Below are 15,646 nucleotides of genomic sequence, written 5' to 3' on the forward strand. Positions count from 1 at the left end.
TTTCTATTTCTATTTCAGAAGCTCATTTTAAGAGCAAAGGTTACCTTCAAGATTATGATGAAAGAATTCCTAAGAAACTGATTTAGAAGATCCCATTCCTTGGAGTAACTGTTCCTTCTGAGAAAAACTAATGACTCATGCTGGTTGTAGAAGCTTATAATATGCCATGACAATTAAGTATTTAACATTCGGAGACTTCCTTAGCCACATCTATCTGGACTTATTTGGAGGAAATTCTATTTTAAAATGCAAAACACAAAGATTAAACAGTCAATTGTCTGGGTATTTTTGTTACACGATGATAAGCATAGCTGTTTGCAAATAACATATGAATTTTTTATCATCCAGATTTATAGTCATAGACCTAGTCCAAGTCAAACCTGCATAATCATCAAGCAGCAATTTGTTTCTATCGGAATATAATTGGAACATAATTTAAGCCATGGACTTTGATTATTACCAGTTTAATGAATGAACATAACGTAGTTGGATATGAAATAACACAACTCATGTAATAAAAAATCAGGTGAAAGGAAAATATCATGTAAAAGAGAGGACAGAAGCAATCCTCCTGCAACTTGTAATCAACAGCCAGTGTACTGTGGGCTTAGTGAGGCAGATTTTATACATAAATGTTCATTAAGATATCGTTTTGGAGCCAGCAGGTTTGTAATAGCTAAGGTGTTGGACTTCTACATGGCCGACTGCGGTTCGAGTTCTAGACCCAGTGGCTGGAAAATCATGCTGGGCATGTGTGCATGCATGCCCAAAATCCTGAGAGGAAAATGGAAGAGCAGGGATTGTGCCATGGCTATTCTCCCTGGGGGATGGTATCTTGCTTTCTGTTTCATTGTTCCTCTCTGTCTCTTTCTGGCAAGCACACCAGCCCAATGCAAAAACCTTAAAAAATAATATTATTTTATTAAATGCTTCCATATAAAGGTAGAGTCTCTGGAACTACAAGCCTCAGGTTCTACCAGTTACACACCTAAGGGAGCATCCACACAAAACTTAGAGTTTCCAGGTTCACACTCCTCTCTCTTGGGAGTTCTGCAGAGAGATTCCTGGATGACCAGAAAACAGAAGACAGAAAACCCTGCTAAAACAGGAGCTTGCACCAAATGAGAAAGGTCTGTTCTTCTTCATATCTATTCATGTCTTCTAAACCTCTAGCCAAAACTTCTCATGCCCGTAACTATAAAAGCAACTTGAGCTTAGTTTTGTTATTCTTGTTCACACAAGCAATAAGGATCTTTAAATACAGGGAGTCGTCAAAAAGTCGTGGAAAATGCATATTCTAAAAAAAAGTATGCATGGATTTCAAAAACTTTTGCACCAAAATAAACTCAATACTTTAATTCTTTTTCTTCATAAACTTTTGAAGTCTCTCTCTATATATCTATCTATGTGTATGTATGTATATATTTATCTTTTTGGCTAACATAATTTGATGTTAATGACTAAGTATCCTGGGCCAATCTTGTCAGACGTCACCACCTCAGAGATAACCATCCCTGACCACACAATCCACTTATCAGACATCTTCATCCTGTCATGTTTTGTTTTCCAAATACCGACATTTATCTAAACATGTCTTTTTAATTGTTTTAAACCCAATTATGTGTTTACAGTGCATGTTTTCCATTGGGTGTGTGCACAGGAAGGTCATATTCTTTGACAGTTGGTGGCTGAATCCTCAGTGTCTAGGATGGAGCCTGGCATGTGAAACACGCTGCTAAGCCCCTGTTCTCCTGCTGCTTGATTTCTGAAAACTGCGACCTCCTTTAGATATGGCAGCTTTTTAGTTGGTTGCTAGGCTACCGCCAATCACAGCAGCTGGACTCCAGTCAGTCACAGGCGTTCTGCCTCTTAAACTGTGATAATGCAGAGGAACTTCGGAAGGTTACCAGTCCACATTGTTTTTCTACCTCGTTCCTCCACTTTCATTTTTGTACATCACTTTCCCTTGCCAGAACGTAAGATACCAAGCTGATCTCGAGGCTACCTGGAGTTGCATGGATGTTGGTAAAGGAAACCGCTTGATTTAAATTGTGTTAAGATTTGCTCAATTAAACTCCACTAAATTAAATTGTCTGCTTCTTTTTCTTTTAATAGTTCTCAGTAAGTAAGTTAAATGAATATCTGAATAACAAAAGCACATGGCTTGCTTCTTTCCCCTGGAGTGAAAACTAAATTTCAAGTTATCATACAAGGGTTATATAGAAATTTCTGTTAATAGGGGCCAGTAGATGGCATGGCGGTTAAAGGTGCTGGATTTCCACATGGCCAACCTCAGTTTGAGTCCCGGACCTGACGACTTGCTTTCTCATTTTCCTTTTCTCTTTCTCTCTGTCTGATAAAATGAAAATAATAATAATAATAATAATAATACCAAATGAATTAAATAAATAAATCATTATTTTTTAAAAAAGAAATTTCTGTAAGTAGACAACAAAATCTACTTATAAGGCAAATAAAGAATTAGAAAAAGTACTCAAAAAAATCAAGAACCAAACCAAATCAAAACAAACAAGTTTGAATAAAATAAGCAAAGCCAAGGATCAAAAAGATGTGAACAATAAAATTAACTTTAAGTGATTTGACAGGTCAAAATACAGAAGGCGGCAAAAATATTGAAAACCAGAAATAAGTTTCACAAACAAGTGAAGTAACAAAAAAAAATCAGATACCATTTCAAAAGTTTTAACTGCAGAATTGAGAGAATTCTTGCAGTGATCTTTAGAAGCTGGAATTCTGGGGGGTTTGGGAGATGGTGGGATCAGCAGGACTGAAGGTCTGAATTTTCTGGCACCGTATATGAGAGCCCAGGCAATGAAAACAAGCAGGTGCAGATTCGAACCTAGCTTCTCGTGTGTTCTGTGTGTCCCCAGGTAAGTCATTTAGCCCCTCTACGCTTACATCATCTTAGCTCTCATCTTAGTCCCAACCTCATCACCATACTCTTCTGCATGACCACTCTCCTCTCCTTGCAGAGCCTAAAAAGAAATCTCATTTAAATATGAATTTTTAAAGTTTATTTACAGGGCCAGCAGATGGTGTGGTGGTAAAGGCTCTGGATCCCACATAGCTTACTCTGCGGTTTGAGTCCTAGACCTGGCAGCTTCAAAAACAAAAACAAAAACAAACACCGGGATTGTGTGCACCCAAGATCCTGAGAGGAGATGGGAGGAGAAGCGATAACGGTGTGACCATCCCCCTGGGGGTGTGTGTGTGTGTGTGATTTCTCGCTTTCCTCCTCTTTGCACAGATGTACCCCCTGTAGCAAACGCCTAAAAAAACATTGATTTGTTTTGTCCATAGACAGACAGACAAAAACAGCGTCCCCAACAGGGTCTCTAGGCTGTGACCCACCCCACCTCCACCCAGCCCTGGATGATGGACACATGCCAGTCAGCGTGTTTGAGGAGATCTCTGGACACGAGCCAGGACCCTTCCCAGGTGAACCAATCTCACAGAGCATTGTGTTACATCCATCACCATCCTGCCCCCTTACTTAAATTTAGAGTCAATTCTTCCACCTAATTTCTTTTTAAACTTAACAATAACCCAGTCTCTCTGACCAGGTCATTTAGCTACTAAAGAAAAAAATTGGATTCACACCTATCTTTCCAGGGAAACAATAGTTTCTTAGGTAAATGCCAACAGATTTCAAATTTTAATAAAACTGACTTAAATCATGGAATAGCTTGAAGAAATAATTGTTCTTGGATACAAAACTAATAATTCTGCAAATTGTATTATCTTTGAGGTGAGGAATAGCGAAACTGACCCTTAGGTCTTTCCATTTATTAGAGAAAATATTACATATTTTCAAGAAGAATAGATGAAAATAGTATAGTTAGGTGTTGAGCCTCATATTCTTCTTTTAAAAAAACTAATCATGTTTCTTACCTTCTCAAGATTGTATCTCTAAGATTTAATAAAATCTTATTCTTTTACGATCTAGAAATTAATAATGTAGTGGAAGATATAAGATGGCTGGAGAAACTTCTTACAAAGATGTGCTGAAATGCACATTAAAGAAGAGGAAATATTCTCCCCTTTTATGTTTTTTATGCTTTTTCATCCATAGATGTTCTCAAATTTAAATATTAAAATTACTAGAAAGGATTTCTGAAAACTTTCGGAATTGTGTTTTTGTTTGAGTTGGAAGGTGTGTGTGTGCTCACCAGAGAGAGACAGAGATGGACAGTGAGAAATCACCTCCCAGAAGGGAGGGCCATGCAATGGTCCCTTCTCCTCTAGTCTCGTCTTGGGATTTGGGGCACACAAACACAGGTGCCTGGTGTGATTTTTCAAACCACCAGATCTGGGACTCAAGCAATGCAATAAGCCATGTGGGATCCAGCATCATAGTTTCCACACCACCAGCTGGTCTCTGGTGGTGTAATTTTTATCACTAGTTGGGTTGCTGGGGGAAGATGGGAACTGAGGTAAACATTTCCCTCATTCAACCCAGAGAAGAAATGTGAACAAGCCAGGTTCAAATCCCAGCTCTGTTATTTTGAAATTGTTTGTGACTTTTGACAAAGCTATCCAACTTTTGAATATTAAGTATTTTTAGTCTACTAAAATTAGAGAAAATTTAATTTTAATAAATTTTAACCCTACCTTGTGAAGTGTTTAAAAAGTTAAATGAAGTATGAGTTGCTTTCCCATTCATTCTGTTGAATCTCTGCAGCTCTGGAGATGAAAGTAAAGAAAAAATAACAGCCACAAGCCACACACATCAAAATAAAGTCTAGAATAATGAAAGGTCATGAGATAGATTGTGATAACACTCGGGCATGAACTTGGAACTCTGCCTCCATCTTGTGTGACTCGAAGCGATCATCTTCATTTTAGTTGTGAAAAACACAAATTTCACTCTTGTTAAAATTAAATGTAAGAATTTGACTTGCCACATAAATTCTAATTCTGATAGCTCAGTTCATGTTTCAGTAATATACAAATAATTCTGCCTTGTCTCTTCCAAGATGTTGGGCAGTGCTGGTGGCGCGTGGTGGGGCAGAGTGGGGCAGAGCGAGGGGATGGAGTGGAGTGGAGGGCGGTCTGGTGTCTGTACTGTGGGGTGAGTGAGCTGTGGTGGCCACAATGGCGACTTCATGTGCACTCTCAAGACTGCCCACGAGTTCCTGCAGGTCAGCAAGAGTAATGCAATGGCCTTGCACTGGACAGTGGCCTGTCTTACCCAGACTGGAAGTTTCCAGAAGGCCCTGAATGGCATCAACACTCACAGTAAAGTGTTAGCGAGCAACTTGCCCTCCTTTGAGAAGGCATATTGCACGTACGAGCTGAACAGAATTAATGCCTCAAGGACAACAGAAAGTGCCAACCAGCAGACAGACAAACTGAAGGAGCTCAGACGTTTACTGTTTGGAACGCTGTGATGAGTGCTTCGCTGTGTGTAGAGAGCGCTTCTGAAACTCCCAGATCGTGGTGGTAAGGAGGGAACAACAATCCTTTCAGCGGTTGTTGCAGCTCAAAGCAACCAGGAGAAGGTGGTCCCAGAGAAGCTTGGGCCTCCCAGACGTCACTTAGGAACTCGGCGACAATGCTGCAGGCACACCGATAGCACAAGACCCTCTGAACCAGGCAGTGAAAACCCCACAGAAAACAAGATCTTTGCTGTTGTTCACTGTCAGGAAACTCTAAGGGGACTGAGAAAGACCACAGGCAGCACTATGCTCTTCAGCCTCAGGGTATACAGAAGCTAAAGCTTTAAAATCAGGTCGTAGAACGAAAGCCAACAGATGTGGGATGACTCACTGTCATTGCAAATAACACCATTACTATTTTTTAAAAAAGATTTTTGCCATAGGGCATGTGTGCTCACTGGAGAGAGACAGAGACAGTGAGAGGAAAGTGAGAAATCACCCTCCCCAGGGGAGATGGCCATGCTGCAGTCCCTTCTGCATTCTCCTCTCGGGTTTTGGAGCATGCACACACACTCACTCGGTGTGATTGTCCAGCTGCCAGGTCCAGGGCTCAAACCGCGGTCGGCCACGTGGAAGTCCAGCACGTTACCCACCACGCCCCAACATCATTATTATGAACAAGAACCAAAACGTCTTTGAGTCCGAGAAACAACTGCAACCTATAGCATTTAACAAAGCTTCACTTGCTACGTAGAACAACCGGGCAGAATAGTGTGCACCTTCCAGTTTATAGTCCCTAAGTCCCTGGGCATCTCCTGCCTGTGTTAATCCAAGCTGCCCAGCTCTGCTGTGGAAAGCAGCACAGAAAAGCACCAGAGCGGCTTCAGGACTTTTCAGATCAGCAGCTTGAAAATGCAGCTGAAATGAAGCTGACCATAGCAGAGTTGAAAATCCCCCAAGGGGATATTTCCGAAGCATGTCTGCTATGGAGAAGCATGGAGGGGTTGAAGCGTTGGCCAGGCATGGTGTCTGCCCTAGCGACTGTACAGCCATGAAGAAGGTAGTGATCATGCCATTGAGAGCCTCACGCAAAGCGACCTGGTGGTGTCAGATCCATCACCCAAATTGCCTTTTCATCTGTCCCTGATAAAAGACGCTGTCTATTTCAGACTCACGTATGGGTGAAGGGAGGAGGCAGTTAGTGACCTGGAACAGCTGTGGAAACAAAATCCAAAAGATATTCCCAATCTGTGCAGTTTATGTCAGCTTACTCACTTGTAGACCGAGAGAAAGCAAACATGTTAGTCATCGTTTGCCCTCATCTGATAATGCAGCTCTAGCGGTAGATGGCAGGTCTCTGGAAAATTCCCCCAGTGCTACATGCATTCGGAAGGAAGGTGGAAAAGCTGCTGAAGATGGTCAGCCAAAGGAGCAAGGACAGGGGAATTCGAAACAAAGGAAAAGAAGGGAAAACTGACTATGAATTATCACCCAAGTTACCCATGATCCCAAGGGTAACTCCGCTACCAACGCAAGAAAGTTCTTTTCTCGTCTCGTCTCTTCTCTTCTCTTCTCTTCTCTTCTCTTCTCTTCTCTTCTCTTCTCTTCTCTTCTCTTCTCTTCTCTTCTCTTCTCTTCTTCCTCTCTGTCTCTCTCTCTCTCTTTCTTTTTCATAGAGATTTTTGCCTTACAGCAGATGTACTCACCAGAGAGAGAGAGAGAGAGAGAGACCCGAGGTTAAGGCAGCCAGGTCCCACATGGCCCGTGTAGTAGTTTGAGTCCTGTACCCAGCAGCTTGGAAAACACATGCATATGTGTGCATGCCCAATATCCCAAAAGGAGAGGGAGATGGACAAGGGATTATGGGGTGGCCATGCACCACGCGAGGAGCTTTCTCTTCTCTCTGGTGAGAGTACTTGTCCTCTGGTAAAATTAAAAACAAATTTTCTTCTGGTTTTTGCAGTTGAACATATGTGCTTTCTGAGAGAGAGAGAGAGAGAGAGAGAGAGAGAGATCACCTGCCATGGGAAATGGCCATTAGCTACGCCACAGTGCTTTGTCCAGTTCCCTCAGAATTTGGGACATGCCAACACATGCGCCCAGCATGATTTTCAAGCCACCTGGTCCAGGACTCGAACATTGTAGTCAGCCATGTGAGATCCAGCCACTTTAACCTCCACGTCACCTGCTAGTCCTAAAAGTCTTTAAATTTACAAAACAACCATTTACACTTGTACACTTATCCCGAAAATCATAAAGTATACTTTTATGCCATTCACATTTTCTGTTAATGAGTAGGAGACAACTGCGGACCACTGGATTCAATGCCAGAGCCCAGGGAGACTGTGTGCCCCCAGGGAGTATACAGAAAACCAGGAGCTGGGGCTCTAATTTTCAGTTTGTTACATTGTTTAAAGCATTTTTCTATTGTAACAAACACAGCAAATGAGTTGGCTAAGATGGAAACATGTATTTATCTGAGGGAATGTGTCAGAGATGCTCTTTTTAAAGTGTTGCCACTGCTTTATGCTTTGACATTAAGTAATGTATTGGAAAATGCTCGAAAACTCTAGGGGGTGAGTCACAGCCACCCTGTGGCTCTGGTTTGATTTTGCCTCATCCCCTTTTTGTGGGATGTGGCAAAAATCAAACCTGAAATATACACATCCTGCTTAGTGTATATTTTAACATCCCTTTTGTGGAATGTGGCAAAAATCAAACCTAAAATATACACATCCTGCTTAGTGTATATTTTAGGTTTAGTTCATGAATGAAACTTTGGAGAGAATCTCACAACTTACTCAGGTCCAGCACAAAGGGCCACTACACTTGGGGTCTCCAGGGGATGGGGGCATCCTGGGAGGGGCTGCTGACCAGCTCGAGAGGTCAATTCCCTGTCAGTGGGGAAATCAGGGATAGAAAAGCAAAGCAGCTGGCAAAGAGCCCAAGAGCCCCATAAAACAGAAAATCCAAATGAAGTGCAGAGAGCCAGGATGCCAGGGACATGAGGGAGGGGTCAGAGCAGAATGCGACCGAGCGAGGAAGGTGTGACCAGGATCGGGGGCAGTTACAGGGCTGTGTCCGAGCACACGCGTGTGTTGCCGTGGCTAACACTGTGTGTCAGCTCGGTCAGGCTGTGGTGCTCAGTCGTTCCATACTTAGTAGGTGTTAAAACAGAGGTACTTTGCAGGTGGGATGAGCACTTGTGATCAGATTGACTTTAAATAAAGCAAATTACGTTCCATCATGGAGGGGTCTGGGTGGGTGGCTAGGGCTCTTTCAATCCGTTTAGAGTCATAACAGAAAAACAGGTGTCTGAGAGAAGAAGGGATTCAGCCTCAAAACATAGAAATTCTGCCCGTGTTCCCAATGGATTTCAGACAAGACTGCAACATCAGCTCTTCGCTCCATGCCCAGCTTGCCAGTCTGCTCAGTAGATTTTAGGCTTGCCAGCCACCCCAACGGCATGAGCCAGAGCCTTCAAATCTTTCTTCTCTCTTGAGAATGTGGACTGATTGACTTGTCTTCTTAGTCGTCTTCCCCAGTGCACGGTTTGGAAGACCGTTGGCCTGGAAAGTCATGCTTAAAGGGGTACGAATCCAGCCAACAGGCTCCCTGGAGAAATTGGAAATGATTTATTTTCCCCTTCAACTAGCTGTTCACGAATACCTGTTCCTTCTCAGGCACCATATGAGGTGGGACAAATAGGTTCGATGCCCCAGAAGCAGATGATGAAATAAGAGTTGGAATATGAAGTGCAGATTGGGAGTGATGCCAGGAAACACTGGTAAGGGCATTGGAAGCGAGAAGGGGAAGGTAAGGTGACAGAGCCAGGTTAACGAGGAGGAGACAGCTGCGGCCACCGGAGTCAACGTCATTGAGCCCAGGGAGACTATGGAGCGTACACCCCAGGGTGCGTACAGAAAACCAGGGGGAAAACGGTGCACTAATTTTCAGTTTGTTACATCCTTTTAAGCATTTGGCACGTAGTTACATAGCCTTGTGGATTTCTGAGGGGAAGCATGAGGACGCAGAGACTTTTGAATTCAGGACCACTGTTTTTATGCCGGCTGTCTTTTTTCCATCTCTCTTCTGCCTTACATCAGACATTTCATTTAATTTCGCATTTGACAGTCTCGGGCCAAGACATTCCCTTTGTCCTGGGGCTTGTGGCCCTTGGCCCTCCCATTACACAGAGCTTGGTTCGGAGAGAGTGAGGAGGGGAAAACATCCCCCACTGGGACGTGGTCACACTGCAATCCCTTCTCCTTTATTCTCCTCTTGGGATCTTGGGCACATACGCACATGCACCCGGTGTGAGTTTAAGCCACCGTGTCCAGGACTTGAATCGCGTTTGACCACATGGGAGTCACCAGATTTTGTCTTTGTGTGTGTGTGTGTGTGTGTGTGTGTGTGAGAGAGAGAGAGAGAGAGAGAGAGAGATAACATTAGCAAATGTTCTCTTGTCATATAATCTTGTACTCCTAGGTCATATTTTGTGATGAATCAACCTCAATTTTTTCTTGTTTTTACCTTTGAAAATGTCACCATGATACGAGAAAATGCCACATAGATAAATGCTGTAATTTAAATTCTGCATCTCAACTGTTTCCATCCAACTCCGGATGAATGGCAAGTAATATGAATCCCATCCAACTCCGAGCAATTTGATTTATCTATGGTCTTATCTGCCCAAATAAGAGTCAGAGATGCTCCTTCACTGTGTCACCCTGCAGTGCCACTCTTAAAATTGAAGTCCTTTTGGACAGTCCAGCAGAACCAACCAGACACTCTCCTCCTTCACCTCTCTCCCAGAATGGAGGGTTAAACACCAGATCGTTCTCTCCAGACCCCCTTATCGGTAGGAGAGGTCATAGGACACCATTTGGGGCAATACCACATATGGGGAGATCTTCTTGGGAGTTTCTTGGAAAAATACTATTTTTTCTCAGAAAAAGGCAGACATGCATAGACATTGGGAACTCTTGTCTTGTGCCTTTCCCTCCTGCATTTCAAGGCAGCAGTAGGAGAACATGATATTCGGCAATGTAACAGCCACACTGCGACTGAGCCGATGGGCTGGAGAGGGGAAGCGGTACGCTGAGGATGGCAGAATGGAAAAGAAGGAGGGAAGTTACTGTTGTTTTTTAAAAGAATTATTTTATTTAACTTTATTTATTTATTTATTTTAATTTGACCAGAGAGGGGGAGAGGGAGGGAGAGAGAGAGAGAGAGAGAGCAAGCAAACCACCAGGTCCGGGACTCAAACTGCAGTCAGCCATGTGGGAGTCCAGTGCCTTTGACCACCACAACACCTGCCAGCCCCTACTATTATTTCTTAATTGTCAGAGGGTGTAAGCACTTCCCAGAAAGAGGGAGAAAGCATCCTCTCCATTGGGGCATGACCATCCCTTGTCCTCCATTTCTTTATCCTGCCACGATTTGGGACACACACACACACACACACACACACACACACACGCACCTGGCATGTTCTTCAAGCCACCTGGACTAGGATTCAAACCAAGTAGCTGGTCATGTAAGATCTGGCTCTCTTAACCATTAGGTCATGGAGCCGGTCCCAAGACCGTAGGTTCTTGATGCTGTTGTTGAGACGCTGGGCCAGCATTGGGACTGCCCTCTAGATTTGGCAATAGTGTAATACCCTGTGACTTAAATGACTGAGCTGAGCTTTCTCTTGCACAGAGTCAACACAGACCCTGAGCTTTCTCGTGAAGCCAGTAACCTAGTCCTCCCCTTTCTCATGTAATTTCCAGGGGTCATAGGCACAAAAGATGAGGAAGTACGGGGTGGTATGGGCTGATACTGGGCCTGGATACAAAAGCAAGGTATGATCTCTTTTTAAAAATCTATTTATTATCATCATACTCTTGTCTCTATTACATTGAATCACATATAACTTTACAGTGTATTACATTGCCCTTTCAAAAGGGAATGCCATGCATGTCAGTCAATACAGAGACATTAACATCCCCACGTCATCATTCAATATCTTTCCATTGCTTTTTCCGATCATTATTATTATTATTCTAATTATTTTTTAACCAATCTTTTTATTTTTTTCCATTTTGCTTGTAAAAAAGACTTTACCCATCATGGAATACTTCTCAGACCAATCCAGTTGAGAATACTATACACATCATCATCAACAGGTAATAAGCCATATCTGTGTCCCATTAATGTCATGCCTTTCTCTTTGTTCTCTTGCTATCTTTAGCAAGGTATGATGTCTTTGTAAAAAGACGTAGCAAGCAGAATTAGAAGGGGCATTTTCCATGAGGGCCTAAGCACCTTCAGGGTTCTGCTGCCGTGGGAGCACCAGAAACAGCACCCTGGACAGTGGCTTCGGGGCTTCCTGCATCCCGGGGCAGGCAGAGCAGATCAGGAGCAGACTTTGGTCTGAGCACAAGTGTCCCTTCCTGAGGACTCCCAGAAGTCACAGGAAGAGACTGTGAAGAGGAGTCTGAGGTCTTGTGCCAGGAGGTAAAGGCTAACTGTCCGGTGACAGATAATTGATGTCGCTGTACCTCATTTGTGCCCTAAGACAGTGAGACCTGTGATATTTGTAATACACAAAACACACATAATACATTGTTTACTTTTTTCACTGGCCCGGGCCCCAGCTCCAGCTCCGGCCCCAGCCCAGCTCTCCTGACCTGAGAGCCCACTCCCCCATCAGAAAGGGCAGCCCCCTCCTCTCTAGCAGAGCTAAATAAATTCTTGACATATAGTTCAGTTTATTCTGAAGCCACAACACACTTAAAGCAGTGCCTCCTTCTGCAACCACAGCTGAAAATACTCTTCACTGTAGGTGGGAGAGTTTATGAAAGCCTCAGTCACATGACTAAAGTAAGAATATGTTTCGGTGCACCCTGAAGCGTGTCTCCATTTTTCAGGCTGGCAGAGCGTCTTCGATACAGTCCATATTGTCATTTGACCCCGAGTCAGTGGTCTTTAATTGCAGCCCTTGCCCCTCCGCTGTGAAACAACACTGTAAGTAAAATAGATGAAGTGGAACAGGCCTGAGAAAGGTGAGGTTGGGCCCAGAGCCCTGCACAAGGTGGCCCAGAAGTTCCTTTGCCCTAAATGTAGAGAATGCTGAGACTTCCCTCTGTGTCTACCTCACTGTTGTCTCTGTTTATATCGTTCGAACTAAGGTGAGATTGGCCCCTTCTTGCTTTTCCTCTCCTGGGTGGGGTCGCCTTTCACCTTGAAGTCAGAAAGTTTTCCCAATCCCCACCCACTCTGGGTACAAAGTTTCCTCCTCTGGTGTGGAGACGGAAACTGCACCTTCAGTTTCTCATGGGACAATGGCTGTAGCGTAATAAAAGTTTCAGGCGTGCAGGGGGGAGATCACAAGGCCGGTCTGCCATGATCGTCCTCTGTGTCCTAGCTCTGACATGCCTTTGGGACTGAGATCCCTTGAGAGAAGCGACTGTTTCTTACTTACTTCCGTGTTCTTTGCCAGTCTTAGTCTAGAGCAGGTGTTCTGGTGAGTTTGACAGAATTGAATTGGAAAAAGAGCAGAAGGCGTCCTAGAATTGAGTGAACCTACACACATACTTCGGTGGATGTAAGCAATGATTTTTTAGCATTAGGATTGATATATTTTTTTGCTTGCACATACTTTCAGAATCAAATCCAAACTTCTTCATTGTTGCTTTGCCATTACAAGCTGCTCTCTCCTTTAAAAATTTATGTTAAATCTCTATTTGTGCAAAGTGTATGTTGCTGTTTATTTACTTTCTATAGTAGTGGGAATTTTTATTTAATTATATTCAGTTCAATGTTTAATCTCTATCTTTCTTTCTTTCTATCTATCTATCTATCTATCTATCTATCTATCTACTTTAGAGAGAGGTTTTTGCTATTAGGTGTGTGTGCTCAGCAGAAAGGCAGAGAGAGACAGACAGAAAGTAAGAAATCACCCTCTGGGGGATGGTCACACCACCTCCCTTCTCCATTCTCCTCTCCGGATCTTGGGTAGCACGCACACCCACTCAATGCGAGTTTTAAGCTGTTGGGGCCAGGACTGGAACCACAGTCGACTCCATGGGAGTCTGGTGATGTAGCCATTATGCCATCTGCTGGTCTCAATGTTTTACAATATTTTAGTATGAGGTATGTTTACTCCTCCTCTCCCCAGGTGGTTGCCTGCCCTTTTGTTATAGCTGAGAAAGCTGAGACTGACACAGTGACTCATCAATCCCTGGGATCCTACTCCAGGAAGGGAGCTCGGCTGTCTGTCACTCCAGGCACCATGCTTTTTTTCTGCTCCGTGGGGTCATGTTCTTTCTTCGTTATGCTCTATGACCCTTCTCGACCTAAGCATTTTTATCTTTCTTTACTAATCATCCTACCTTTTTCTATCACCCTGCTCTTCAGTCTCAAAGGAATTGTCACCATAGTTTTTTTTTTTTCATAGTAAGGTGGAGATTCATGCATGGCGAGGGTGTCGGGATGGAGAGACTATGGAGTTGAAGTGATCTCTCCATTTGTGTTTGAGAAATTCTGAATCATGAGAGAATCTTTTGTCGAAAAGCTACCTGTTTTTTAGAGTTTATCATTATCTTTACATGCTTTGCTTCTTTCCTGCTTGCCTCTTTCCATAGTTGATGTCATAAGTAAACTTGACCAAATCGGTTATTGCAACTCAATATTTCTCATTACAGTATTCTGAACAGTCATGTTATGAATACCAGGGTGTCGTGTATAGGTGCCAGGGGCTTCGCCACTTTGAATTTCTATTGTTTACCTGCTCTAGATCTTTGGTATTCATAATATAGTTTTGAAACACAACATCACAGTCTCTTCAAACCTATAAGAAATTCAAATGATCAAGTCCCATAAGAGATCTGTTGAATCAATGTGCATTGGATTTAACAAGATCTCTTGTGATTCCTAAGCATATTGGTCAAATGTAGTTCGTCTAGAGCAGTTATCTTACAATTAATCCCGGCCTGTGTTTTTGGAATGCCCCTTTAGCTTTGTTTAAAAGTATATGAGCATGCACACACTTGAAACGAATTATTTTGGTGAGGTTATTTTAATGTGTGTATTATTCCTCTGGGCCTTTTCTGGCTACCATTGGCTTTTGGAGATGTCATTCAATTAGTTAAATCAGTTACTTTTAATAGTTCATCTAAAAATATTTGTTTGTCTCCTTGAAGGCAAGAACCATATTTTATAAAACCTTTATACCCTCACAGTTCCTTGTATGTAAATGCTCAGTAAGTTGAGAACTGAATGCCTTATAAATGATTGCGTGAACAGATACCTGGAAAAGGAAGAATTTCCACTGTAAATTCCTTGAAGACTGAGACAATGTTTTATTCATCATCGAATTACTAATGCTTCAAAGAAAACCTATTGGTAACGATTCTTGATTAGTCTGTGGCTGTTAGATGAGAAGTGATCGTTCTTTTATTCCTGGCATATGACCCCAGAAACTAGAAACGAGGGGGGGGAAAAGGAGGGCTTTGTACAGGGCTAGGCACCTTGACGATTTTGCCTTAGCTAATCGCCACATTAGCTTGTCAGCTAGGTATTATTTTACAGAGGCAGAAACTGAATTCCATATTTAAGCACCAAGCCCAACTTTACGCAGCTAGTGTCAGAACCTGAAAATTCTTGGGTGCTGTCTGCCGTTATGCATGCGCAGCCCTGTTTCAGCAGGGGCTGACAGGTGGGAGAGCAATGATCATTTACATGTAAAATACGAAAGTACGCAGCTCGCTGAGTTCCCGTTTGCAGCAGAGGCGCTCTAGCTCTGTGGGACAGCTCCTGTTCTCGCGCTTCTACCACACCGGAGGCAGGAACAATGGAATAAAAAGCGGCCTCCCCGCCCCGGTCTTTTTCCGCCAGCGGAACGCAGGTGCTGGAGGCTTCAGGCACCGACGGAGCCAAAGAGGGACGGACACGCCGCTCGGCAGTTGCCTGGTAACGCCCGCCGGAGGCGTCCCATCGAATAAGGTCCCGGGGAAGTGTCACTGGCCCTGAGTGGGACCCGCTAGCCCGTTCTGTCCGCCCTGGCGGCCTGTCCCCGCGGCTTGCGGGCTGGGGCGGGGGAGATGTTGCAGGAGGAGCCGGATCTGTCCCTCGTCATCGCCCAGATCGTGCAGAAGCTCAAAGGCTCCAGTCTGTACGCGCAGCTGGAGCGGCAGGCCTGGGTGAGTGAGGCGGGCCGGGGAGGGCTGCGGAGCGGCGGGGCGGCGTGCTGCGGCGGG

At 43.7% G+C, this 15,646-nt stretch overlaps 1 protein-coding gene and 1 pseudogene across 3 annotated transcripts in view; both read left to right on the top strand.

Annotated features, from left to right (window-relative positions):
- Positions 1 to 3,404: 3,404 nt before the first annotated feature.
- Positions 3,405 to 6,905, top strand: LOC102477322 (signal recognition particle subunit SRP72 pseudogene; annotated as a pseudogene).
- Positions 6,906 to 15,358: 8,453 nt separating this feature from the next.
- TBC1D19 (TBC1 domain family member 19) overlaps positions 15,359 to 15,646 on the top strand; it is a 111,884-nt gene continuing 111,596 nt past the window's right edge. For 2 of the 3 annotated variants that reach the window (XM_006154941.3, XM_006154942.3), the window contains exon 1: positions 15,359 to 15,589. In XM_006154941.3, coding sequence (XP_006155003.1) covers positions 15,491 to 15,589 — 99 coding nt within the window. In that variant the 5' untranslated portion in view covers positions 15,359 to 15,490. The remainder of the gene's footprint in view (positions 15,590 to 15,646) is intronic. The other variant, XM_006154940.3, reaches the window with a different exon arrangement.

The sequence above is a fragment of the Tupaia chinensis genome, unplaced genomic scaffold (genome assembly GCF_000334495.1).
Source record: "Tupaia chinensis unplaced genomic scaffold, TupChi_1.0 Scaffold000426_1, whole genome shotgun sequence".
Lineage (NCBI taxonomy): Eukaryota > Metazoa > Chordata > Mammalia > Scandentia > Tupaiidae > Tupaia > Tupaia belangeri.